The sequence below is a fragment of the Elephantulus edwardii genome, unplaced genomic scaffold (genome assembly GCF_000299155.1).
Source record: "Elephantulus edwardii isolate Elephantulus edwardi_28Jun2011 unplaced genomic scaffold, EleEdw1.0 scaffold00328, whole genome shotgun sequence".
NCBI lineage: Eukaryota > Metazoa > Chordata > Mammalia > Macroscelidea > Macroscelididae > Elephantulus > Elephantulus edwardii.
This window is the reverse complement of record NW_006400078.1, coordinates 1,967,029-1,993,908: the sequence shown is the minus strand read 5'-3', so window position 1 is coordinate 1,993,908 and position 26,880 is coordinate 1,967,029. Positions and strand designations below refer to the sequence as shown.

The following is a 26,880-nucleotide window of genomic DNA, read 5'->3' as shown; positions in this document are numbered from 1 at the left end:
CTATTGGATTCTTTACCTTTATCTTGTTGTGGTCTGGATGATATTCTTGATATCCTCCCACAGTTCAGCTGGTGTTCAAGCTCATTAGTGTTCAAGGCCTCAAATCTGTTCCTGAGATGGTTTTCAAATTCATGTGTGATAGACTCAAGGTCAAATTTTGGTTCTTGTGGATTTAATTGTCTTTAGCTTCAACATGAACTTACGTATGAGTAGTTGATGGTCTGTTCCTCAGTCAGTACCTCGCCTAGTTTTCAAAGCTGATATTGAGCTTCTCCAGTGATTCTTTCCGTAGATGAAATCAATCTGTTTCCTATGCATACTATCAGGTGAAATCCATGTGTATAGCCTGAGTTTATGTTTCTTATAAGCATTTGTAATGAATATATCATTGATTGTACAAAATTCTATCATTCTATCGCCAGCTTAATTTCTGTCACCAAGTCTAAGTTTTCCAACTACTGATCCCTCTTCCCTGTTCCCAACTTTTGCTTTCCAGTCACCCATTATTATTAATGCATTTTAATTGTATGCTCAACCATTCTCTGACTGCAAAAGTTGGTAGAAATCTTCTATTTCCTCCTCTTTGGCTCTAGTTGTTGGTGTATATATTTGAATGATAGTGATATTCAGTGGACTTCCTTCTATGCGTATGGATATTATCTTGCCACTCACAAAATTGTATTTCATGACAGACCTAGAAATGACTAGATAGGGGCATGTCCTACCTCAATACCTTTTCAATCTATATGTAGAACAGATTATCTAGGAGGCTGGGCTATATAAAGAAAAATGTGGCATCAGGATTAGAGGAAGACCCATTAACAATCTGCATTATTCAGATGACACAACCCTGCTTGCTGAAACTGAGGAGGACCTGAAGTGCTTGCTGCGGAGGGTCAAGGATTGAAGCCTTAAATATGGATTGAAGCTCAGCATCAAGAAAACAAAGATTCCTACCCACTGGGCTGATTGGCAGCATCATGATAGACGATGAAGAGATTGAAATTATTAACGTCTTCAGTTTTATTGGCTCCACAATCAGCACTCTTGATACCAGCAGTCAGGACATTAAAAGACGAATTGCATTGGGGAAGTCTGCTAGCAGAGACCTCTTCAAAGTACTGAAGTGCAAAGATGCCAGTCTGGAGTCTAAGGTGTGCCTGATTCAGGCCATGGTCTTTGCAATTACTTACTATGTGTCAGAAAGCGCAAAATGACTAGGGATGATAGAAGGAGAATTGATGCCTTTGAGCTGCGGTGCTGAAGAAGAGAATATACCATGGATTGATAGGAGAACACACAGGTTCGTCCTAGAAAGGGTGAAAACAGGCTGCTCCTTGGAGGCAAGGATTCTTAAGGTTTGCCTGATCTACTTTAGACATGTTGTAAGGAAGGACTAGTCCTTGGTGAAGGACGTCATGCTTGGGAGATTGGAGAGACAACACAAGAGAGAAAGACCCTAGATAAAATGGATTGATTCATTGACTGGAGTAGTGGCTGTAGGCATGTCAGAAACAGAAAGACTGGCACAGGATAGAGCAGGGTATAGGGCTGTTGTACACAGGGTCGCTATGAGTTGCAGGCGACTCGACGGCACATAACCACCACCACTCCTTCTGCAAACCAAAGTAAGAGAGCTGGCCAGAAACATTAGCACTATCTTCCCGCCTCCTGCAGGACCTGAGATTTTAATAAATCTGGGTGCCGTGGGCGGAGCCACGTGGAGGCGGTAGGTGATTGGCTGCATGAATTAGGGGGCGGGGATTGTTCTGAATTCGAGGAGGGGCCACGAGAAGGAAGCGTAGGATTGGCCAGTCGGGCTCAGGGGCGGGCCTGCGACGGGCTCCCAGTATGAGCGTCCATAAAAGGGATTGGCGGGGGGCTGGGGCCCCGGATTGAACCCTCCCCGCCCGGGGTCCCCGCGCTCTGCGGTCTCGGGGAGGCCTGGACGTTCTTCCCGCAGGTTCGGACCACCGAGCGACCGCGGCGTGGAGGGGGCGGCGCGGGCGGGAGGCGGCAGCGGCGGCGCCGAGGCCTGCGCGATCCCCTGCGGTGTCCGGCCAGCCGCGTTCCCGGCCCCACCATGGCTCTGAAGGCCGAAGGCGCTGCCGCGCTCGACTGCTTCGAGGTGAAGCTCAAGTGTGAGGATGCGGAGGACGAGGACGAGGCCACCGTGGTGGCCGTGATCCCGCGGCCTGAGCCCATGCTCAGAGGTGAGGAGGCGGGAGGGTCGCCCTTCCGCGAGCGGGGCCGCAGCCCCGGCGCCCTGTCGGTCCTTCCGTCCTCTCCTCCAGCGTTTGGAATCTCGGGCCTCCCCGGCTCCTCCCCGCCCCCGCCGGCCGGGTGTGGACCTGGTGTCGGCCGCCCGGCACCCCCTCTCCGAGGCCCAGCTCGGAGGCAGGCTCGCCGGTGGCCCCGGGGGTCCGGCGCCCGGGGAGGCGGCCGCAGGCAGGGGGTCCAGGCTGCGTTTTGGGGCCTGCAGGCCCAGGGGTGCGGCGGCCGGGTCTTCGGAGCAATTCGCCGCATGGAGGCCAGCGCGATGGGCCTCGCAGGGCAGGACGATCCGAGCTCCGCGGGGATCGAGCGCTCCCGGCGCCCAAAGCCTTCCATCCCCGGGCCTTCGCTTCCATAAGCCACAGGTGGCAACCCGGAGCGGGTGAACGGGACCGCGCACGACACCCACTTAGCAAAAGAGGCGCTTGCTTGCTGGGCGAACCTTCTAGGAGCTTGGCCTTGGGAGGGATTTGGAGAACTAGCTGGAACCAGTCGCCCTCCCCTCCCCCTTACCGTTTCCTTTAGCCTCTGAGATCATGAAAACAAAGGGCCACCTTTGGGGAAGACTTGGAATTCATGAAAATGCAGATATCTGTATTGTCTCCAACACCTTCCCTTCCGCGAGGTACCGTTCACAAAGGAGGCCCAGAGGGAGGCCTTCGGGACAATGGGAGAGCAGAGACCACTGGTCCATCGATTCATTCATTTTTACAGCCGGGTGTATTGATGACTAATAGGTGTTGATCGCCTTTCTAGAATTTGGAGATAGGAAATAAGCAAAGAACGTGAAGGCTGCAACCCTCCTCAGCTTCCTGCTTTGCAAAAAGGTTACAGTCCCACTTCTACAGGTGTTTTATCCAGGCTCCCAAGCCAGACATTTAGAGGCTTCCTCAAAGTCATCCTCAGCAATCCAAGAGAGCCTCCAGCCCCACAGATAGAGATGAGTGCCGTTCAACTCATTTTGGGTGATTGCTATGTGACAGAGACAGCTCTGGAGGGTAAGGATTTGGGCTGGCAACCCACAGGCAATCCTCAGAGAGTGGGTTTAAAAAGGACAGTGTAATCTCTTCCTGTGCGATATACGGCTTCTGAAAACCCCCTGGAAGGTCAGCTGTGAGTCATTTCTGACTGACAACACTGAGCGGATGCCTAGAGGAGCCCTGGTGATGCAGAGGTAAAAGTACTTGACTGCTCACCAAAAGTTAGGCGGTTTTATCCTGCTTTCTAGGAGGAGGATGTGGCAGTCTGCTTCCATAAAGCTTCCTGCTAGCCCTGGGGACCACATGGGGCAGCTCTGCGCCCTGCTGAGCCTTTGTGAGTCAGAGTCAGCAGCAGTACCATAGATACTGATGGCAAGCCCTCGGCTAGCTTAGAGGTTGGCAGTTCAAGTCAGCTTGGAGGTGCCTCAGAAGAAAGGGCTGGTGATCTTCGGAAAGGAAACGCCATGGAGTAGGTATACTCTGCATATGTGTGTTGTTAGGGGCTGTCGAGTTGTAGTTGACTCATAGCGACCCGATGAATGACCTGAGCATTGTTCTTAGTTTCAGGAGGCAAGCCATTTCTGGAAGTGGATGCCACTCCTGCTTCCAAGCTTGTTTTACTCAGGGAGCTCCACCAAACACTGTCCACCATGGGTAACCATTATGGCATTTGACACATCAGTGTCACAGTATTTAACATATATAGGTCACTTTAACTTGGGAGCTCTCATGGCCTGGTGGTACAGAAGCTGTGCTCCAAATTCCAAAGGCACACGGTTCAAGCTCACCAGCCACTCCACGGGAGAATGGTGGGCAGTCTCTTCCGGTCTGATCAACTGCCTCTGAAAACCTGCTGGAGGGTCAGCTGTAGGTTGGTTCCCACTTACTGGTACACAACAACAACAAAGTTGGAATCAACTTGATTGCTATGAGTTTGATTCTTTAAAAAGAAAAAATAAAACCAGCACTAGGAGAGTAACCCTCTATTCCAGACTCGTTTAGGGTAGGAATGCTGGTAGCAATATGCACAGCAAACTAAATCCTACCCATGTGGAATATGTGCACTAATGGCCAGAGATAAGCGAGTGAATTTTAGGTAGCTGAGATGATGACAAGTGGTCCTAAGCATGCTAAAACAAGCTAAGGAGGAAAAGAGTTGGGCATGAGTGTTTATCTGGTTTGTTGAGTGGTCAGAGAGAGCTTCTCTCATAATGGAGAACAGGTACTTTCTAGATCACTGGAGGAAGAATAATTTCAAGCAGAGAAGACAACATGTACAGAGATCCTGGAGAAGAAGCTTCTTGAAAGATTCGAGGTGTCAGAGAAAGGCTGAATTTAAGGTTTTTGGTCTGAGCAGCTAGAAGGATGGACTTCTCATTTACTGGGTTGGGGAATGCAGACATGCGTGTCTATTGCACATTCATGTGGTGATGTCTGGTGGGCAGAAGCCTAGATGCCATAGGAGAGTCTGGCTGAAGATACACGAAGGGTAGGTGTCAACAGGCAGGGGATTAGAGCATCCCAGGGAGGAGACAGGAAGTGAACCAAGGACTGGGTCCTGAAGGACTCCTGCAATTGTAGTTGGGAAAAGGGACTCTCTTTTGTTAAATAATTGATGGGTGCCACTGCTCATCAGGCATTGTTAGGTGTTGGAGGTACAAGTGTGAACTATCCAAAATCCGTGGTGTCTTAGAGCCTGTGCTGTAGTGAAGAGACACACCAGAAGTAAAAAAGCACATTCATCCTCATCGAGTGATGAGGCGGGCAGTGCAGGAAGATGAAGCAGGCAGAAGGCAGTGCCAGCTTTCTAAGGGGTGACGGGAGGCCTCAGTGAGAAGTGGGTTCTGCAGCAGTGACCTGGAGAAAGGAAGGGAGCAGCGCAAATATTGGGGAAGGAGGTGAGGGAATCAGGGCACAGGTGGCGAAGCCAGAGCAGCAGGATAGAGAAGACTCAAATTCTTCAAGGATGACGTGTAAGTGCTGATAGTAGGATTAGCACTGGCCACCTTGATGAAAGCCATTTGAGAGGTGTAGTAGGGACAAAAGACTGATTGGAACTAGGAGGTCAAGCTTCTGTCCCCATCACATAGTATACTGTTGAGTTGGAAATGACCCATAGGAACATGTCTGATCCCATCACTACAGGACTCCAGAAGGGACCCGCCCAAAGCTTCTCTGTCTGTGTTCTGCCCTGGCCCCTACTCTGCCCAAGCACACTGCCCTCTCAGATGACTGACCGGGAAGCTCCAGAGGCCGGAGACCCCTGGGTCGGGTCCTTTTCTGGAAGGCTGGGAGGGATGGGTTGTCCTCAGAGTCCAGGAGCATAGGAAATGACCTGATGGGTTTTTAGAGGCAGTTAATTAATCATATGGGAGGAGATTGCCCATCCTTCTCCCATGGAGCAGCTGATGGATTCAAACAGCCTATCTTCGGGATTGCAGTGCAGCTCCTTGTCGCTAGGCCACCAGAGCTCCCTAGTCACAGAGCACATAGGTTGAACTCTGATCTAGGCTTGGATGTTTTGTTACCAAGCTAAAGCCCATATCCATAGCATATCCCACCTCTTCTGGACAGCCTTTCCATTGGGCGAGGAGTAATCTTCCCAGGTGTTAGGGCCTTCTTAATTTGTATTTTGTCTCTTCTTCTTGGCCAGGAGTTTTCTGTTGCAGCCCTAAGGGTTCATGGATACTTTGCAGAAGCACTGAGCAGCCAGGGACCACTCCTGGGGCTACTCTGCCCACTGGACAGGATCCCTGCCCTGTTGGAGCTTATGGTTCGTGTGTACAGAGACCAGACACATTGACCTGTGGTCATCGAAGCACAGCTGTGGAAGAGAAACCAGCTCTGACAAGATCGCTGGCTTTCAGGAGAGTCTGAGAAATGAAAGAACAGACAGAACTGTTCATTGCCTGACCAAAACCTCACTCAATACCTCCCTTTTGATGGGTCAAGTCCTATGGAGATTTTAAAATGATTGTATTTACCTTCTTAAGAAGTCAGCCATGTTGTTGTGTTGTGTACTGCAGAGTCGGAACCAACCCATACCTGACCCCTGAGCAGGTTTTCAAAGGCTGTAAACTGCAGGAAAGGAGATGGGATATGAACTACATGCCTTTGTATTGGCTGGGCACCAAGTGAGCACTAAAGCCACCAAAGCTCCCTGGAGGTCAGCCATGGGTGATCAACCTCCAGGGTGGGAGGTCAGGAGGGCTTCAGAGAGGTGATGACTAGAGGAAGGCTGGGACAGAGAGAAGGGCACGTGCAGAGGCTTCTGGGCAGACGTGTGAAAGGCGTTGACATGCAAGAACATAGCCAAATGGGAAAAATCCTTTGACACCAGTTTATGGGTTGGAGGCCAGATCCAGAGAAGTGTAAGGATGTAGGTAGCAGGATTTTCAGGACCCCCTGGTAATGCAAACTGCAAGTTAGGTGTTTCTAACACATCCAGGAGCTTCGTGGTTCAGAGACCTGGCAATCACATCAAAGGAAACTATTGTAGCTGTTATATTCTGTGACACAGATCATTAAGAGTTGGAGTCAACTCAGAATAAAGACTGAACAGGAGTGTCCCAAGTATTGTTGGCCAAGGATACATTTCCTGATGGCCTCCCTTTCCTCTCTCCGCAGTAGCCCAGCAGGAGAAGACTCCAGTGGCTAGACCCAACCTGCTGGAGCCAGGAAGCGATGGCTGTGAGGAACCCAAGCAGCAGATGTCGTGGGAGCAGGAGTTCCTGGTGGGGAACAGCCCAGGAGGCAGCGGGCGGGCGCTGTGCATGGTGTGTGGTGCGGAGATCCGCCGCCCCTCCGCTGACACGGCCCGCATGCACATCATGGACCAGCATCCTCACACGCTGGACCTGAGCCAGTCTGAGAAGAGCAACATCCTAGAGGCCTGGAGCGAGGGGGTGGCCCTTCTGCAAGATGTCAGAGTGGAGCAGCCATCCCCACCCAGCTCAGGTGGGGGGGGGGGGATAGAACCTGCTGGGCCTGGGGGAGGGAGTAGAGAAGCTCCCTGGTACTCACCAGCACTTCCTTCCTTCAGACATGGGCCAGGGCCTGGATGTGGACCTGGACCCTGATCCAGGCCCTGCCAGGATGCCTGCTGAGATTGTTGTGCTCCTGGACTCTGAGGACAACCCATCCCTCCCAGCCTTCCAGAAAAGGACCCGACCCAGGGGTCTCCGGCCTCTGGAGCTTCCTGGTCAGTCATCTGAGAGGGCAGTGTGCTTGGGCAGAGTAGGGGCCAGGGCAGAACACAGACAGAGAAGCTTTGGGTGGGTCCCTTCTGGAGTCCTGTAGTGATGGGATCAGACACGTTGCCTGTGTAAGGTCTTCTCTTTTTTTGCAGCTGCTCCTGCCCTAGAACCACCAAATAAGAAGCCCCGGAGTCAGAGATGGAAAGAGCCCTCTGGGGACGAGCCTGTCAAAAAGAAAAAAGGCAGGCGTGTGACCAAACCCTTGGACCCTGACCCAGGTGAAGGAGAGAGGTTCAGGGAAATAGGGTCTGGGCTCTGGCTTTCTCAAGAAAGCTGAGCTGGGCAGCAGGGCTGGAGCCCATGTAGAGGGCACTTCATCAGACAGCTCACCTGAGACCTCGGGTTGGGGCCAGACCTTTGTTTTTCACCCAAGTAGGGCTGAGAGGCTGGGGCTCCGGCTCTGACAGCTATTATTCTCCTCTCACAGACCCTCCGTCATCACCTGACTCTCCCATGGAGATGGAGATAGAGACGGAGACGGAGACTTTTGCAGCCCCAGCTGAGGTCAGACACTTCACTGATGGCAGCTTTCCGCCCGGCTTCGTCCTCCAGCTCTTCTCTCACACTCAGCTCAGGACCTCTGAGAACAAGGACTCGCCCAAAGAGGGGAACGCCGCAGGAAACCTCCACCAGCTCAAAAACCCCTCTCCAGGTAAGCTCTCCTGAGAGGGTGGTGGGGCAGGCAGACGGGCTGCGGCTCTGGGCTCTGGCAGCTCAGTAGAGCTCAGGGGAGAAGAGGACGAGTTCAGGTCCTGGAGATCAAGGGCAGGGAACCTTGAATGAGCAAGGAGGCTGACCAGAAGACCAAGTTTTTCTGAGTTTTGCTGTGGGCAGGATGAGCTGGCCCAGTGCTTCCTGAAACCTCCACATGTGAGACTGATTCTAGCCCAAGTCTAAGAAGCTCACTCTGCTCTGAGGAGCATGGTCCTAGAGGGACGGTGAAGTGGACTGGGGGATGGTAAAGGTGGGGGAGGGAAGGAAATGTGCAACGATGGGTGAATAAAAAGAAAACAGAGCCGTGAAGGGTTGCTGGGAACCAACCCTTAGTAATAGTAGTAACTGTTGTACTGATTAGAAGAAGCTTGTATGTTCAGTTCCTTTGGTTCTCCAGCGTCATCTAAAGAAAACAGTTGCCTCAATGTCAACCCCATCTGTGTCAGAGTGGAAATAGAGGTCCGTAGGTGAATGGCACGCACATCCTCACAGATGCCCATGTTGTATTTTAAATCCTATATTAGGAGACTACGAGCATTAGATTAGAACTGTACTATTTAATCCACAATGACACTTTACAAAGGATTGGCACTTCAAAGTTTATTATTTATACAAGTATAAATAGGGAAAAAAAGGAGTAGATTTGAAGTGAATTAGTCTCTAACATGACATTAAACACTCACTTAACTTTGGAGGAGAAGATCCCACTTCATTATAGTCAAAGGAGGCCAGTTAACCCCTGTCCACTTCTGTTTCACTGGTGGGTGCTCTGTGGGTCAGGTGTCAGTTGCTATTTCTGTTTCTAGGTACAGGCTTGGTCAGGTCAGGTAGTGTGCTGTAGCCAATCAACTGCCACTTTGAATGTGTGTTCCCGTCCACATTCCTGGCAATAACACACATCAATCTTCTACAAGAGCTCACTACATCACTCCCCAGACTTATATTCCAGGGCTTCAGCCCATCACCCTTTTCTGACTAATTATTCTGCTTTACCCAGATTTAAACTATTCGAATCTGTTCCAATTTTTTTGCTTCATCTACCATGAAGCAACTTTTTGAATGCTCTCTCTCTAGAGGTTTTTGTGGCTAGGCCTTTTCCCCATCCAGCAGATTTGGGAGACTCTCAGGCCAGTGCCAAGGTTAAAGCCAGCATTACAGTAGCTCTCAAGGCAGAATTTTTATGGGCAATTCCGTATGCTCAAACCTTTGCTGGCTTTTATCTCATTTTCTTCACGACAGGCCTCTTTCCAACCTTAGAGTTGGGTGTCTGCTGTTGCAGAAAGTTTTGCCTTCATATTGCCGTTTGTCTGCCTGAAGGGTCTACCTACACAGGCTGGATTGCAGTTCCTTCCCTTTATGAAGTCCTGGATCCCATTGAAGACCTTTTGTCTGAAAGTGCCCAGTTGTAGTCCTTGGGCAAGCTCACTGTCACTGCTATCTTTGTGTCCCTGCTCGCTCACTGCTTTTCCCCGATAGTCCTGTGGTCACTGCCCCCATTTCTCTGCTGCCTGGCACTGCTCTCCTTGTGCCATTTCTCTTGGTCTTGGTTGTCACCAACTTAAGCAACCCTTAACTTGAACCTATGAAGTTCTCAGCACCAGGACTCTTGGTCCAAAGGATACACTTGTCTTGTTTCCAGGCAATGTTGAATAGGAAGCTCCCAAAAGCATCTGAGATAGGTTGCTTATATAGAAAACCTTCCTAATTTTCCTAGTAAGAAACTTAGTTTCATGTCATGGCTTCTCTTGTAGATTATAAACTGGTCTGTCTACAGATAGAGCAAACAGATAGACCAATCCGTGAAGCCATTTGCCTGGATAACAAACCAACCCATCCTTCAGGAGATTGTAGCTCCACCAGTCATTATGGGAGAATGATGGCAACAGGGAGCTCTGGCAACATGGTGTTACGAAGCTGCACTACAGTCCTAAAGGCGTCCAGTTCAAATCCACCAGCTGTGCCGCAAGAGGATGGTCGTCTCCTCCCATATGATTTACTGCCTCTTAAACACTCACACTACAGGGTCACCTGCTCCGAGGGCACACGTCAACCACACAGGCCCGTAAAGGGCACGCACAGGAAAGCCAATGCACCACATAGTGTTTTCAGTAGTTGTTTTTTCCAGTGGGTCACCAGGCCTTTCTTCCCAAGTTCTCCAGGTGGCCTGAACTCGAGCTTTGATAACAGTCTCCAGAGCGGTAATTTTCATCACTTTTCATCACGCAGTATTTCTCTTAGAAAAATAAAGGAAGAGTTGTTTATCTTCATTTCCAGATAGAAAACAGTATCAGAAAAGAGTCCTCTTCCTGGTAGTAGTTCTGTTTGTTTACTGTCACTGCTCTAATGATTAACCACAAATTCAGTGGCTTCAAACCACAGACATTTAAGTGGTTGTGGGAGAAGTCCCGGTGGTGGTAGGTGGTGGTAGCAGCCAGCGTCTTGGTTAGAACCCCCAGCAGGGGAGAAAGATGAAGCCACCTGCTTCTAGAAGGCTCTGGCCTTGGAAACCTTGAGGCAGAGCAGCTCGGTCCTGTAGGATTGCTACGAGCAGAACCGACTTAATAGCAATGGATTTGGTCTTGGGTTTTATGGTTCTGGAAGCCAGGTGTCTGAAATGGGTCTCAACAGGCTAAACTCAGGACATCAGTGGGTTCCTTTCTGGCAGTTGTAGGCGATTGTCTTGGTCTTTTCCGGAATCTAGATTCCATCTGCACTCTTAGGTCCTGTCTCTGTTTATATTTAAACATCAAGCAGCGGCTGGTGCGGTCTTCCTTAGAATGCTTTATTTGGAATCTCTTTTCTCTTCTTCCCATTTAACAGTCTTTGTGACATTAGGCCAACTTGGTAATAATGTAAGCTACTCTTTAATTCAAAGTCTGCTGATTTGCAACCTTAATTGCATCTGTACCTTCTTTGCTTTCTCATTGTTCATGTAACAGTCACAGATTACAGGAATTAGGACATGCACATCTCTGGGGACCCCTAATTCTGTCAGCCACAATCGTGTAACCTCACTGAGATGGCAGAAAACACCCTGGGTCTTCTGCTGTAAGCACTCCTCATAGCAGTGCAGGGACCCAGGAGGCACTTCTGGAGGGAGTAAATGAGCAGCCCAGAGGGTGTCTGTCTTCTTGTCCCAGCTTGTCTGCAACTTGCCCAGGACACAAAGGAGTTGTGCTCTTTTCATGACGGAAAGAACACATGTGTCCCCTTCCGGCTTCACATCACTCAACATTGGTAACCACAATTCATAGTTTGCTTGTATCCTTCAAGTCTGTTGCGCTGTGTGTGTGTGTGTGTGTGTGTGTGTGTGTGTGTGTGTGTGTGTGTGTGTGTGATTTAGTTACAGTCCTGTTTACTGTGGTAGACTCTTTTCAGGAAGGCAGGCTTTTTTACTTTTTCCAGTTTTGCAGTGAGCTGCATTTCAGCCTTGCTGCCTGAGACTCTGCTCAGCTGAGCGTTAGTGAGTCCTGAGCCTCCTTGATCTCTTGGTGTATCGCTGCTCTAGATGCCTGGTTCCGTCCATGGCATTAGAACTTTATTGTTCTCGGAAGGGAACCTTCATTTCGGGGCTCCCAATATGGAGTTTCTGTGCTCAGACTCCACAGGTATGGGAGGAAGAGTAGGTGAAACGAGTTCCATAGATTGCAGGCCAGTTTGGAGTGAATGGACAAATCTGTGAGGAGAGAAGGACTCGCCAAGCTGAAGATGTGAAGGTGGGGAGGAGACTACAAGATATCCTTAGGAAGGCAGGACTTGGGGTTTGGAGGTCGCCCAAGCTGCAGGCAATAGGAAGCCACGCAGCAACAAGTGTTCCTGGAGCCCAGGCCAGTGGGAAGCGCTCCGGGAAATGTGTGTCTGTCTGGAGGACTTTGCTCCCAGAGGCTCACAGCCTGCTTGAGGGGAGCAGGTCAGAGGCAGTGAGGCAAATCAGAGTTGGGAGGCCCCATTCGTTTCAGAGGCAGAGAAAGCACTACACACCAGTGGGTTCCGCCTTCTGCAAGAACCCAGGGTTTGAACAAGTCTGTGAGAAGTCTGTGAGCCTTCATAATGCCCCTTCTTTGAGTTAGTTGCATAATTTTTTGAGGATTTTACTTGAATAAAAATTCTGCCACATTAACTTAAATATCTTGGATTTAGAAGTTGGAGAAAGTCACACAAGTCAAGTCAAAGGAACTGATGAATGTGAATGTGAGACAGTCAGGGAAGATTTTCTAGAACTTTCTGAGGACCTTGCCAAGTGGAAAGGGTGTCTAGGCCTGAAGAGAGGCATCTTAAGGACTTAGCACAGATGAGAGCAAACAGAATGCTGACTGGGATAAGAGGATGAGGTGCATCACAGATCCCAGTGGGTTTCCAACTGGACAGAGAGAAAGTGGGGAGAACTAGTGGGATTGATGGCTGATGTTGTGGGTGCCCCCACACACTTAATAGGTCCCCAGGTCTTTGTTTGCAGCGAAACAATACCTGGCACAAAGATACCCTCCAAAACCTGATGAAAGTTTCCAGTAAGGAAAGACGAGGGGTGATAATTGCCTTCATCTGTCATTTTGATGGTGAATTCTGGGGTTCCTTCCTTGATGAGGCTCAGGTAAGGGACTCAAATCCTCCCTGTGGAGGTCTGTGAGCTGCAGGACTCTGGACAGAAAGGGCTGGCACAGGAGGGGTGGGGTATGCTCCTCTTGTCCCTACGATGGGGATCCTTCTGGTGCCTTTTCATGGCCCTGGGGCTCTGACCACGTGGTTAAAGAAAAGCAATCGCTACATTAGGCCCCTGCCTCCTGATTCATTCTTATTCCCCACTGTCCCCACGTGCACTCCTTGCTACTGGAAAGAATTTGGCCTTTGAGCGTGAAGTATCATGACTTCGTTTTAGAGAAAGGGAGACCGAGCCTCAGAGCGCTCAAGAACGCACATCAGCTGAGTTTTCATCCTCACCGATCTGCACTGGAGTTGGTTTTGGTGGGATGGACCAGTTGTCAGGCCACAGTAGCCTCTGTTGGCCTAGCTGTGATGTGGGACCATGGTGACCCTTCCTGGAGCGATTCTGCCTTTTCCTTGCTCGCTCATTCTCCGCTGCCCTGGTCGTAAGGATGTCATGTCATTATTTGTCACCCTTTTCTGGAATGTAGGCTCTTTCTGCTAAGGATGGGAGTCTGTTTCCTTTGCTCTGTTATCCTTTGCACCCAACACTGCTTAGCCAAGAGGAGGTACCACCTCCTACCTGCTTGATGGATGAATGACTCAGTTGTCTAGCCCACAGGCCGGGCTGTGCTCTGTGCTCACTCCCTGGTGATGTCATCAGGTTTGAGTCTTTAATGTGTGTTCACAAGTCCTTGCCTGAGTCCTTTCTGTTCCTCACTTGTTGAGCTGAGGTGCACAGGAGATTCCTGATGCATGGAGTCAGGTAAAGGTAAGGAAGTGTCAGTGCGCAGGGTGATGTGCACAGGAGGGCTCTGAAGAGCATCGAGCCCCTGGCTGGTGTGTCCTTGGGCAGCACAGTGGTGCTTCCTCTGTCCTTGGATGCCCTTTGTGCCTGGTACTGGGTGTGGAGATGGGTATGAGTTGGAGAGGCTGCTGGGGACCTTTGTGGGGTCTAAGGTCCCTGACTCTGTTCTCTCTCCCACCCCTGCCTAGCTCCCCCTGCGGGGCTCCGCGGGACACTGGACCTCCAGGTTATCCGAGTGCGGATGGAGGAACCACCGGCCGTCAGCTTCCTGCAGGACTGGTCTAAGCATCCCTCGAGCACCAAGGGTGTGGGAGCAAGTGACACCCGGGATTGGCCTGCAGTCCTGTCTGAATCCAACACTCCTGTTGGGAGCCAGCCTGGGGCGGGCAGTGGTGTGTAGGTACTGGTTTCCCGGGGAGGGAAGGAGAAAGGGAGGAGGCAGCATCCCCCTTGGGACTAAAACTCGGAGCTGCCTCATTTGGCTGCCTGGTGCAGAGTAAAACAGGTGCCAGGGCAGGTGGAAGGGAGGCTAGGGCATCGCTGCTGCTTTGCAGCTCTGAAGAATGTCTGTCCTGGGCAAGGCCTGAGGTAGGGAGGGTGGCTGGTGTGCAGGTGGGGCACTGGGCTTGTGGAGAACACCCACCCAATCCTTCAGCTAACCCAGACCTTGCTCGGTCCCCAACGTGCCCCCTACCCCCAGCCTCCCACCATTCTCCCTTGGCACAGTGCCTTACACAAGAGGTGGTCACGAGGTTTGAACTGAGTCCCACTACCTCCAGGGACGCCTCTCCTCCCCCACCCGTGCAGGCTTCTCCACCTGGAGGCCTCTGTTACCTCTCCCTGCTCCATCCCTGCAGGAGGCGAAGCTGCCTACTGGGGCTTCACTCACTTCTCTCCCACCCACACTTCCCATTGTATATATCTCCTTTGTTGACAATAAATTATTTTTTTTTTATTAAGAGTTTGGTCTGGGCCATCATTTAGGGGATGTTTGCCAGCAGGATATCTGGCTTCCTCAGGGTTTTGGTACCAGCTGTCAGGAAATATGGAGATGCATTGCACTGGGAAAATCTGCAGTTAGGGACCTCTCCAAGTTCTTGAGGAGTAATGATGTCATTTTGAGGACTAAGGTGTATCTGATTCAGGCTATAGTCTTTCTAATCATTTGCTGTGAATCTGAGAGCTGGACAGTGAAGAAAAATGACAGGAAAAGAATTGATGCCTTTGAGCTGTGGTGTTAGAGAAGAGCACGGAACACCCCATGGACGGCCAAGAGAACAAACAGATATGTCTTGGAGAGGGTGCAGCTAGAGAGCTCTTTGGAGGCAAGAATGATGAGGCTTCACCTCACATACTTTGGGCATGTTGCTAGGAGGGGCCGTTTTTTAGAGAAGGACATGATGCTGGGAAGGATGGAGGGTCAGCAAAGGAGAGGAAGACCCTCAATTAAGTAGATTCACACAGTCACTTCCTCAGTGGTCTCTCTTGTGTCAGGAAAGTGTGAGGATGGTGCAAGATAGAATGAGGTTCAGAGCTTTTGTTCATAGGGTCACTCACTGAGTCATACTTGACTTGATGGCACCTAACAACTAACAGAGGGTCACTGAGGAGCAGAAGGGCTGGAGGGTTGTTCTGGGAGGGCAGGCCAGGAAGTGGCCTGCCCAGACTTGGACTGCTGCAATGGGCCTACTCGATGTCAGCCATGTATGAGCACTTACCCCCTCGCTGCTGGCCAGAAAATGCTACCAAGTCCCACCTCTGGCTCACTTGAAGCCACAGTGGACAGTAGCCTGCTCAAACTCAAGGAGCTAAGAAGGAAAGGAAGCTCTCTATTTTTTAATTTTTTTTAATTTTATTATTATTTTGTGAAATCAGGAAATGAATTGCATTGTGAAAGTCGGCTGTGAGGGACCTCTCGAGTACTGAAGTGCAACAATGTCAGGCTGGAGACTAAGGTGTGCCTGATCCAGGCTCTAGTTTTTGCAATTACATGCTATGCATCGGAGAGTTGGGCAGTGAATAGGGATGATAGAGAATTGATGCCTTAGAGTTGTGGTGTTGGAGAAGAGTGTTGAATATACCATGGACTGCTAGGAGAACAAACAAGTTTGTCCTGGAGAGGGTGAAGCTGGGCTACTTCTTGGATTCAAGGATTCTGAAGCTTCATCTGATATGCTTTGGGCATGTTGCAAAGAGGTACTGGTCCTTGGAGAGGGACATCATGTTTGGGAGAGTGGAGGGGCAGCACAGGAGAGGAAGACCTCAATGAGATGGATCGATTCTGTGAGTGGAGTGGTGGGAATGAATGTGTTTCAGACGGTGAGGTTGGCACAGGATAGAAACGCGTTTAGGGCTCTTGTACATAGGGTCTCTATGAGTCGCAAATGACTCAATGGCACATAACAACAACAACAACATTACTTGGTGTGTAGATATGACTGGTACAGGAGGAGAGAATGGAAGCTTTGTAAATGAAGTGTTTTGAGCCAGCCGTTAGATGGGAGGATGTCTTTCCCCAAACACTTACAAGAAAGGAGGTGCCTATAGGGGTCCTAGCCCTGCCCTTTAGCTCTGCCCACTACCTTGCACAGCTTCATTGCTGCCTCAATTTGATTTCTGCTCAGATCGCCCCCTGGTTGTCCCTTTTCCTGGGCCATGAAATGGACCAATTGGGTCTCTTCACTAAATGCCTTACCTCCACACTAACCCTCCCTGTGGGGTCTTAGTCCCTTTGATAATGGACAGCAGCTGTGGTGGTTTGGGGGTCAAGCATGCCACTTTAGTTTTTAGGGCCACTCGCTGAAAGTTCAAATCTACCAGCAGATCTTCCAGGAGAACATGGTCCTGTAAAGATTGCAGCTTTGAAAACTGACAGTTCAACTCTGTCCTTTGAAGTCATGTAGAGTCAGACTCAACTCAATGGCTGTGAGTTTGGTAATAATGGGACTCATCACTCCTTGAGTTGAACCTTCCTCAGGCGACCTGCCTGTGGGTTTTCAGTGGCTGTAAATTGTAAGGGAAGAGACTTGACCATGTATCTCCCTTGGAGCTGCTGGTGCGTTTGAAGCCTCGGAGAGACTCAGTGCTTGGTTAGCAGTGCAACTCCCTAAATATAGACTATGTTACCAGAGTAGAAGAGAGTGGTTTTGGGGGTTTTGAGAAGTTTTTATTTTATATTGGTTTGCTTATAAAGTTCATATACAGGTAGAAGAGGGAATACAACCAAGTGAAGTACAACTCAGTGATCCTGTGACCAAAGATCAGAACTCTGCCTGATGCTGTGGCATCCTTGTCATCTCTGAGAAACTCAAGCCCACTGTTAAAGTCACTGTCAGTGCACCTCCCTGAAGGTCTTCCAGTCTTTTGCTGACCCTCCACCATTCCAAGCATGGTTTTTTTTTGTCTTGTTTTGGTGGTGGTGTGGTGTTTGTGTTGGTTTTTGTGGTTGGTTTTTCTTTTTCTAATTTTTATTTTATATTGTTTTGCTTATAAAATTCATATACATTGTGTTTCACGCTACCCTTCATTCACATTGTTTTATGTAATCATTCCCATTCATTATGTTTTATGAAATTAATCACCATTGAACAATGTCCACCATTACCCTGTCTTTCCAGATCCTTGCCAGATCTTTCCCATTGCCTTTACTTCCCTCACTCCACCCACCAAATTGTGCGGCCCCATGATGTCCCCTCATCCATTCTCACCCCTCTGTTCCCACCCCTTCTCTTGAATCCTCATACACTTTTCACTAGTTATCTATGTTTACAATATGCTTTATTTGTTCATGGAAGACTGAGTTAGTTGACTCAGCAGAATGCCCTCCAGTCTCTTCCAAGTTGTATAGTAATTTTCAAAATCATTGCTCCTAAAAAAAAAAAAAAAAATCATTGCTCCTGAGTGCCGTATAGTATTCCATCATGTGAATGTACCACAATTTCTCAATCCATTCGCTTGTGGTTGGACATTTGGGCTGTTTCTTGAGATTGTGAATAACACTATTAACATTAATGTACAGCATCATTTCCCCTTTTTTTGTCTTTGGGTTTTTTGTTGTTGTTGTTGATTTGTTTTTATTTTATATTGGTTTGCTTTCAAACATGATTTCCTTTTGCAAGGATGGGCCTTTCCTAACCATGTATCCAAAGTATGTGAGACAACACTTCGCCATCTTCATCTCTGAGGAGCACCCTGGTTGCACTTTCTTCCAGACATATTTGTTCTTTAGACAGTGTGGATATTCAGCACTCTAATGCCGCAACTCAGAGGCCTCTTCTTCTGTTGTCTTTATTCACTGTGCATCATTTTAATATGTGTGTGTGTGTGTGTGTGAACTATGCATCATTTTAGATGCATAGCAAGTAATTGAAAAGGCCATGACTTGAATCAGGTGCACCTTAATCTAACATTACTCCTTAGCAGTTTGGAGAGATCCATGACAGCAGATTTTCCTAGTGCAACTAACTACCCATCTCCTGATCTGACTGTTGGAAGCAAGAGTGGTGATTGTGGATCCAAGCAAGAGGAAATCATTAGCAAATTCAATCTCTTCTCCATTTACCATGATGTTGCCTATTGCCCTTTTAATGTTGAGATGTAATCCATACCGAAGGCTTCAGACCTCAGTGTTCTGCAGGCATTGTTTCAAGTTGTGTCATCTGCACAGCACAATATCCAGATTCTTGATTGATTTGCTTAACACATAGATTGAACAGGTATGCAAAATGGATATAGCCCTGACACACCTTTCTTGATTTTTAAACCATGCAATGTTCCCCTGATGTACTCGGACAGCAGCCTCTTAGTCTAGGTATAGATTTTACGTGAGCATAATTGAGTGTTCTGGGATTCCCACTTTTCTCAATGTTTGTCATAATTTGTTATGATCTACCCAGTCAAATGCCTTTGCATCATTGATAAAACACAAACAGACATTGTCCTGATACTCTCTGCTTTCAGCTCATGTCTAACATCATTAATGATGCCATGGCCTTTTCAAAATCCAGCTTGAATTTCAGGCAGTTCTCTGTTGATGTACTATTCTAGCCATTTTTGGACAGTTGTCCACAAGATTCTACTTGTATGTAATACTAATGGTATTACTCAATAATTTCCTCATTTTATTGAGATAGTTAACAGTTTTAGTTTGCTTGGCGCCACACTCTTGGTACCAGCAGCCAGGAAATCAAGAGACGAATTGCATTGGGAAAGTCAACTGTCAGGGACCTCTCTCCAGAGTACTGAAGAGCAGTGACATCAGGCTGGAGACTAAGGTACACCTGAACCGGGCTATAGTCTTTGTAATTACGTGCTATGCATCAGAGAGTTGGACACTGACTAGAGATGAGAGAAAGAGAATGGCTGCCTTTGAGCTATGGTGCTGGAGAAAAGTGTTGAATATACCATGGACTGCTAGAACAAACAGGTTTATCCTGGAGAGGGTTAAGCCAGGCTGCTCCTTGGAGTCAAGGATTCTGAATATTTTGGGCAAGTTGCAAGGAGAGACCAGTCCTTAGAGAGGGACATCATGTTTGGGAGAGTGGAGGGGCGGCACAGGAGAGGAAGACCCTCAATGAGATGGATCGATTCTGTGATTGGGGTGGTGGGAGAGAGTGTGTTGGAGACGGTGAGGTTGGCACAGGCTAAAGCAGGGTTTAGGGCTCTTGTGCGTAGGGTCATTATGAGTCGCAAGTGACTCGATGGCACATAACAACAACAACATTGGATCACCTTTCTTTACATGAGAACAGGTAAGGATCTTTCCCAGTCATTTGGCCAGGTAGCTGTCTTCCAAATTCCCTGACCTTCTAATGAACATATCCAGAGCTGAATCTGTCCGTTGAAACATGTCAGTTGGTATCCTTTCAATTCCTTGAGCCTTTTTTCCCCAGCCAAATAGAAGCTTTATTAGTGATGCTGGATTCCTCACATACTTGACAGTGACAGAGGTATCCCCAGGGTCCCATGGAAGGCCCTGGGTGTGGGGACAACACTGTGTAGCGTTTATACTGGAATGATATAAATAAATAAGCTTTGGTGTATACATTTTTAGGACAGAGTGTAGGTTAACACTGCGTTACAAACACTTAACACCAGATCTCAACATAAATTGGGTTTTTGGCCGAGGGGACAACTCCTAAGGGATTTGATGCTCTGGGTCCCTTCATTGGCTGCTTGAGGCCCACACGAGGCAGATGTCTAGGGCTGAGGCTCTGCCTGGCCCTGCTGCTTGGCCTTCATCTTCAGGTACCTCCCTTTGCCTTCCTCAAAGCGTTTCTTCTCATCCTCTGTCTCAGGTACCAGCTGGGGCACAGGCAGCGACTTGCCCTCCTGGCTCAGGGACACGTAGGTGAAGAAGGCACTGGCAGCCCGGTACCGCTGCTGTGAGCTGTCCACCACGGGCTCAGCGTCCACCAGGACCTCAGTCTCCATGGACTTGTTGCTCGTGAAGGTCTTGCTAGCGCCTTCTGTGCAGCTTGAACCTCTTGCTTCATTACCATTGGTTCTTGTTCGTATACTACTTCCTGGAGGTTCCATCAGCCAATTCTTTTGTATTCCCTCCATCTTTTTTTATTTTTTTTTTCTTCTTTTTCTTTCTTGTTGTGTACGTCAAATCAGATCCAACTGGCACAGGATGATACTGTCCCTCCTTCAGCGGAGCATTTGGTGGATTCTAACCACGCACCTTCGTGATTGCAGTACAGCTTCTTGCCACTAGGTCACCAGAGCTCCCTTCCCTCTATCCTCTTTTTTTTCCTCCATCCTCTTTTAATACTTCCTAGATCATTCAAGTTTTTGTCCTTAGCATCCTTTGCTACTCACATGCCCAAAGTATGTGAGATGTAGCTTCAAAATCCTTGTCTTGAGAGCAACTTAGTTTCACCCTCTCCAGGATGCATAGAGACTAAGATGCTCCTGATCCAGGCCATGGTTTTAACAACTACTTGCTATGCGTCAGAGAGCTTGACAGTGAATAAGGATGACAGATGAAGAATTGATGCCTTTGCGATGTAGTGCTGGAGAAGAATATTGAATATACCATGAACTGCCAAGAGTACAAACAGGTCTGTCCTGGAGAGGGTGAAACCGAGCTGCTCCTTTGATTCAAGGATTCTGAAGCTCCATCTCATATACTTTGGGTATGTAGCCAGGAGAGACCAGTCTTTGGGAAAGGATTATCATGCTTGTTAGGGTGTAGGGACAGCGCAGAAGAGGAAGACCCCAGATGAGATGGATTGACACAGTAACTGTGGTAATGAGGGTCAGAAACAGTGAGATTGGCTCAGGATAGAGCAGGGTTCAGATCCATTGTGCATAGGGTCGTGGTGAGTCTGAGTTGACAGCACATAATAACAACAAAATCCTTCAGTACTGCAACTCAAGGCTTACATTTGTTTTTTAGATCTTTTAGCTTGCTAAATCTGTAACAAGTTCACTTTTTATTTGCTTACTCCAGCACATTTTGTTAGAATACTTTGTCTTCTTGAGCTGCTCTTTGAAATCTTCTCTTCATTCCTTTACTTTAACATTTCTTCTCCCCAAATTCAATGCCTCCTTCAGAATGTAGGCTTGGGTCCAAGGACAGGGCAGTGTGAGCCCCTCGGCTGCTTCGCTGCACTCAACACTGCAAGAGGGTTGCTGAGCACTTTGTGCAAACATTTTATACCAGAATCCTCATCAAAACGGGAGGTGTAGAAAGTTTAAAATTCTCATGGAATCAAGAATTCCAGGAGCCGGTGAGGCTAAGCGAACTCATGAAACTGTTGCCCTGAGATAATATTTATAAATTAAGCAAATCCCCGGGAGTCTTAAACCAAACAATGTTTGTTGTTGTTGCTGTGTAACATCAAGTCAGAACCAACCCAAACTGACCCACTGGCAAGTTTGTAGAGGCAGTCAATCACACGGGACGAGACTGCCCATCCTTCTCTCATAGAGAAGCTGGTGGACTTGAACTGAATGCCTTTGGGATTGCAGCACAGCTTTTTCCTCTAGGCCACCAGAGCTCCCTAAACTAAATAATGTTATGTGCTATTGAGTTAACTGTGTACAATAGTTCTGAATCCTGTCCTGTCCTGAGCCAATCTCCCTGTCTGTTGACACACCTGTCCCTATTACCCCAGTCACTGTGTCTATCCATCTTATCCAGAGTCTTCCTCTCCTGCGTTGTCCTTCCAAGCATCATGTCCTTCTTCAAGGACCCATCCCTGCTGGCAACATGCCCAAAGTATATGACCCTGAGCTTCAGAATCCTTGTCTCCAGAGAGCAACTTGGTTTCACCCTGTCCAGGACAGACCTGTTTCCTGTCTTGGCAGTCCATGGTATTTTCAGTACTCTTCTCCAGCACCACATCTGATGCATAACAAGTAAATGCAAAGACCATGACCTGGATAAGGTGCACCTTAGTCTCTAGACTGATACCTTTGCACTTCAGTAGTCTGGAGAGATCCCTGACACCAGAACCAGCCCCTAATTGGGTCAGTTCCAATTTATCTTTTGGTTTCTTGGCTGCTGGTTCCAGGAGTGTTGATTGTAGACCCAAACAAGCTGAAATTGTTAACAAGCTCAATCTCTTCATCTATCATGGAGCTGCTAATTGGCCCAGTGGTAAGAATCTTTGTTTTCTTGATGTTGAGCTTCAATCCATATTGAAAACCATAGTCCTTGCTTATCTTAATTTGTAGATGTCTGCCTTGAGCATTGTGCTCTTTGAAGAACTATATGGGTGAAAAGATGTCTGGCATAGTTTAAGCCTTTTGCTGCAAACCAGAAGGTTGGCAGTTCAAGCCCACCAGCTAGTGTTCAAAAGACGAGGGATGAAGCAATCGACTTCTGTAGATCTCTCTAAAGGTGGTGGCTGTAGATGGAGTGATGTCAGCCCCGTATTCTAACAGGGGAGTGTGAAAAGCCTCAAAATCTGGACCCTGGGACGACATGAACTATGTGGTCTGCAGGCTGGTGGTGGGCATCTCCGCCTTTCAGGAGGGAGGTGAAGAGCTCAAGACTGAGAATGGGACTCAGAATCAGTTTCTGAAATCTGCCATATGACTGCTTAGACCCCTGGGGGCAGTGCCAGGCCTTGTCACAAGGGACCCTCCCCACACCAACATGGGGGATCCAGTGGCAGCTTCCTCCAGCTCGGTGCCCTAGCCATACTGGCCTGAGAACCATTGCTTCTATCACTGACATTAATTGCACACCAATCTTCCCCTTAAAAAAAAAAAACAAAACCCAGGCCCACCACTCTCAAGTTGACTTTGATCAGTTGTGACCTGCTGGACAGAGTAGAACGACCTGTCTCTTTCCCAAGTCTGTAAATAAAGAAGCAGACTGCCTCATTGTTCTCCTGGGGTGTGGCTTGTGGTCTTGAACCATCAACCTTTTGGTTAGCAGCCAAGTTCTTTAACTACTGCTCGACCAGGGCTCCTATCCTCCTTCCTTGTATGCTGTTCTTTGGTGCAGCCTGATAATGTGCTCTGTGCTCTCTTCTGTGTACAAAAAGAATGAGATGAGAAGTTGCCCTCCTCTCACTGAAGAGAAATGAGTGTGTAGGATTCCTGAGACGATGGGTGAGGAGGGGGACGCTGACTGGGCCACTTTACAGCACCTGGTTGTCACAATGATCTGCTCCAGGCTCCACGGCTCTGGAACAGAAACTCCTCTGACCGGAGCCTTGCTTTCCTCGGCATAAAATGCTGCGCTCAAACTGGCATCCATCCTGGCTGCTATCCATCAGAAACCCTTTGTAAACTAACCACAGGTGTGAGGGCTGGGAACGGAGGAGGGTTGCTGCTTGGCTTTCCCCCTCTGTATCTGCCGGGTGTCTGGGAAAGGAACAGCTACTGACCTTCATGCAGCAGCATCAGCAGAGAGGAGGCTGCTGCGTGCAGGTGGGGTGGAATTCAAGGTCAAGGAACCTTTACTGCTGTTAGTATGGTACTGCCTTGACCCAGTGGACTTTATACTCTTTCCAGGCCTTAAGACCAGGTTGTCTTCAGTAAGCATTAATTAAGCACCCTCTCCTGTGTATTCTGCCTCTGGGACCTTGTTCTGGAGGAAGTGGCACCATTACAGACACCCCGGGTTCTCTTCTCAGCCTCCCTGGACCTGCACACGCAGCCTTCCCACCACTAAACGCAGCAGTTCCTTTGCAAGTAAATCCCAGGTAGCAGGTCAATCTGTAAATATTTGTTTTTTGTAAAAGATCTGGACTCATTTTAATAGAACCTGTTCTCACACACTAAAAATTAGCAACTCCTTACCTTCACCTGCTATCCGGTCAGTGTTTGTGCTCCCCAGTTGGTTTGGGAGTATCTTTTTTACACCTGGCTTGCTTGGCTTAGGCTTGTTCATTGCATTTGGTTGATGTGTTTCTTCCCATTGGGGGGGGGGGGAAATGGAAATAACAGTTAACAGAAGATCCACCACCTCATTTTTTGCCTGGAGAATTCAGTGACATAGATGACATAGACAAGTCATGCACTCTCTCCTCTCTTTTTTCCCAAATTATTCCACCACCATTAGCCGAACTCCCCTGCGCCCTTTCCTCTCACCCAGTAACCACTCCAATCTTTGGTTTCTGTATGTTTGTTTGTTTAATGTTGTTGTTGTTGTTATGTGCTGCCGAGTCCTCTGTGACTCATAGAGACCTTATGTACAACAACCCTAAACTCTGCTCTATCCCTTGCCAATCCTATTGTCTCCGAAATGCCTGCCCCCATTACCCCAGTGACTGAATCAATCCTTCTCATCGAGGATCTTCCTCTCCTACACTGTCCCTCCACCCTCCCAAGCATGACGGCCCTCTTCAAGGACTGATTCCGCCTTGCAACATGTCCAAAGTATGTCAGACCAAGTTTCAGAATCCTTGCCTCCAAGGAGCAACCTGGCTTCGCCCTCTCCAGGATGAACTTTTTTGTTCTCCTAGCAGTCCGTACAATACTCTTCTCCAGCACCACAGCTCAAAGGCATCAACTCTCGTTCTATCATCCCTAGTCATTGTCCAGCTCTCTGACGTATAGCAAGTAATCACAAAGACCATGACATGTATCAGGCACACCTTAGTCTCCAGACTGACATCATTGCTCTTCAGTACTTTGGAGAGGTCCCTGACATCAGGCTTTCCCCATGTAATTCATCTTAATTTCCTGGCTGATCATACCAAGAGTTATCGGGGACCCAGCCCCGATATGTCGGGAGAATTCCACCAAAAGGAGGCACCAGGTTGAAATGAAGATGCGGGGAGGCTAATTGCTGATGACAAATAGCAAGTTTAGTATTCTTAGGAACATGCCTGCAGGGGTAATCGCATTATCTCCTATTTGTTGACTGGTAGATCAAACATTCCCAGACATTCACACAAAACAAAGACCTCTTCTGGGATATCTTATAATATTAAATTTAAAAGACAAAACGGTATCACATTCCTAGAATTCTGAGGCCTTTGGTCACTCCCTGTTCATTAGCATACTGCTTCCTGGAGTTGTTTTCTGCAGAACGGATGGTCAAGCCAAGATAGGTGGTCCTGCTGTTTTTACAAGGTGTTGCTGCTCCTGCTTTGCAGGTTAGCCAGGCCCTGACAAAGAGGGTTGATGGTGAAGCCAAGCAAACTGAAGCTGTCAACAATCTCAATCTCTTCATCATCTATCATGATGCTGCTAATCAGCCCAGTAGTGAGAATCTTTGTTTCCGTGATGTTGAGCTTCAATCCATATTGAAGGCTACAGTCCTTGACCTTCTGCAGCAAGTACTAAAGGTCCTCCTCAGGGTTGTGGGATCTGCATAATGCAGATTGCTGATGAGTCTATCTCTTCCAGTCAGTTGGCCAAGTGCTTGTTTTCCAGATTTCTTGGCACAACTTGGTGAGCACATCGAGGGTAGCACCTGTGTTGAAATATGTCAATCAGTATGCCATCAATTCCTGGAGCCTTGTTTTTGGCCAGTTCTTTCAGACCAGCTTGAACTTCTTCCTTCATTACCACAGGCTCTTGCTCATACGTTGTTCCACAATTCCTTTTGGCACAATGACTCTGTATAATCTTTCCATCTTCTTTAAATACTTCTTGGATCATTTAATATTCTACATAAAACATCCTTAAGTATTACAATTTGAGGTTTGATTTTGTTCTTCAGTTCCTTAAGCTTAAGAAATGCTGAGTGAGTTTGGCCCTTTTGATTTTCTGATTCCAGCTCCTTGCACATTTCATTGTAATACTTTATCTTCACGCTGCCCTCTGGAATCTTCTGTTCAACTCCTTAATATCTTGATTTCTTCCATATGCTTTGGCTTCTCCACATTCCAGTGCAACATTTAGAGTTTCTTTTGACATCCTCCTGTTTTTTTTCTTCGTCCTCTGTATTTGTAATGACCTTTTGCATTCTTCTCGGATGATATTCTTGATATCCTCCCACCACTCATCTGGTCTTCGCTTATTGGTGTCCAAGACCTCAAGTTCCTCAGATGGTTCTGAAATTTAGGTGAGATAGACTCAAGGTCAAATTTTGGTTCCCGTGGACTTGATTTAATTTTCCTCAGCTTCAGCTTGAACTTGCATATGAGTACTTGGGCTGTTCCACAATCAGCACTTGTCCTAGTTTTCACAACTGATACTAAGATTGAGCTTCTCCAGCGATTCTTTCCACAGATGTAATCAATCTGTTTCCTATGCGTCCCATCAGGTGAAGTCCATGGGTATAGCCTGCTTATTTGTAAATGAATAAATAAGGTATTTGTCCTCTTTCAACTGATTTATTTCACTCAAAAAAACATTTTCAAAGCCTTTCCATTTTCAATGGTATCTCCCTCTTGCTTTATTTTTGTTTAATTTTTGTCTTAAGGTTTGTGGGCTGGTTTTTGGTGTTTTTGGTTTTTTTTTTATACAGTGGTTCTTTTATTTAGTAGTTAGAATCTCTGGCTTTTTTAGTTTTACCAATTGCCTCCCCATTGTGTCATTTAGCATATTCACCTATGAACTAAAAAACTTCAAACTCATTGTCGTCACGTCAAAACCAACTCATAGCTTTTTTTTTCCCCCAATTTATTATGCATAGGAATCAGATTGATTACATCTGCAGAAAGAACCGCTGCAGAAGCTCAATATCAGCTGTGATAACTAGGCCAGGAGCTGATTGTGGAACAGACCACCAACTACTCATATGCAAGTTCAAGCTGAAGCTGAGGAAAATTAAACCAAATCCACGGGAACC

At 47.9% G+C, this 26,880-nt stretch overlaps 3 protein-coding genes across 3 annotated transcripts in view; 1 reads left to right on the top strand and 2 right to left on the bottom strand.

Annotated features, from left to right (window-relative positions):
- The window catches only part of LOC102846903 (translational activator of cytochrome c oxidase 1-like), an 11,878-nt gene extending 9,793 nt beyond the window's left edge, over window positions 1–2,085 (bottom strand). The window contains exon 1 of the mRNA XM_006901539.1: window positions 1,834–2,085. Within this exon, the coding sequence (XP_006901601.1) occupies window positions 1,834–2,085 (252 nt within the window). The remainder of the gene's footprint in view (window positions 1–1,833) is intronic.
- On the top strand, window positions 2,084–14,073 carry LOC102869435 (chromosome unknown open reading frame, human C11orf84). Its single transcript, XM_006901513.1, has 6 exons — window positions 2,084–2,213; window positions 6,882–7,211; window positions 7,297–7,455; window positions 7,603–7,728; window positions 7,938–8,162; window positions 13,862–14,073. The coding sequence occupies exons 1-6, from the start codon at window positions 2,084–2,086 to the stop codon at window positions 14,071–14,073; spliced, it is 1,182 nt and encodes a 393-aa protein (XP_006901575.1).
- Window positions 14,074–19,871: 5,798 nt separating this feature from the next.
- Window positions 19,872–23,391, bottom strand: LOC102846501 (cytosolic acyl coenzyme A thioester hydrolase-like). The gene is made up of 2 exons (XM_006901538.1): window positions 23,282–23,391; window positions 19,872–20,130 (listed from the first exon to the last, which is right to left on the bottom strand). The coding sequence occupies exons 1-2, from the start codon at window positions 23,389–23,391 to the stop codon at window positions 19,872–19,874; spliced, it is 369 nt and encodes a 122-aa protein (XP_006901600.1).
- Window positions 23,392–26,880: the final 3,489 nt, after the last annotated feature.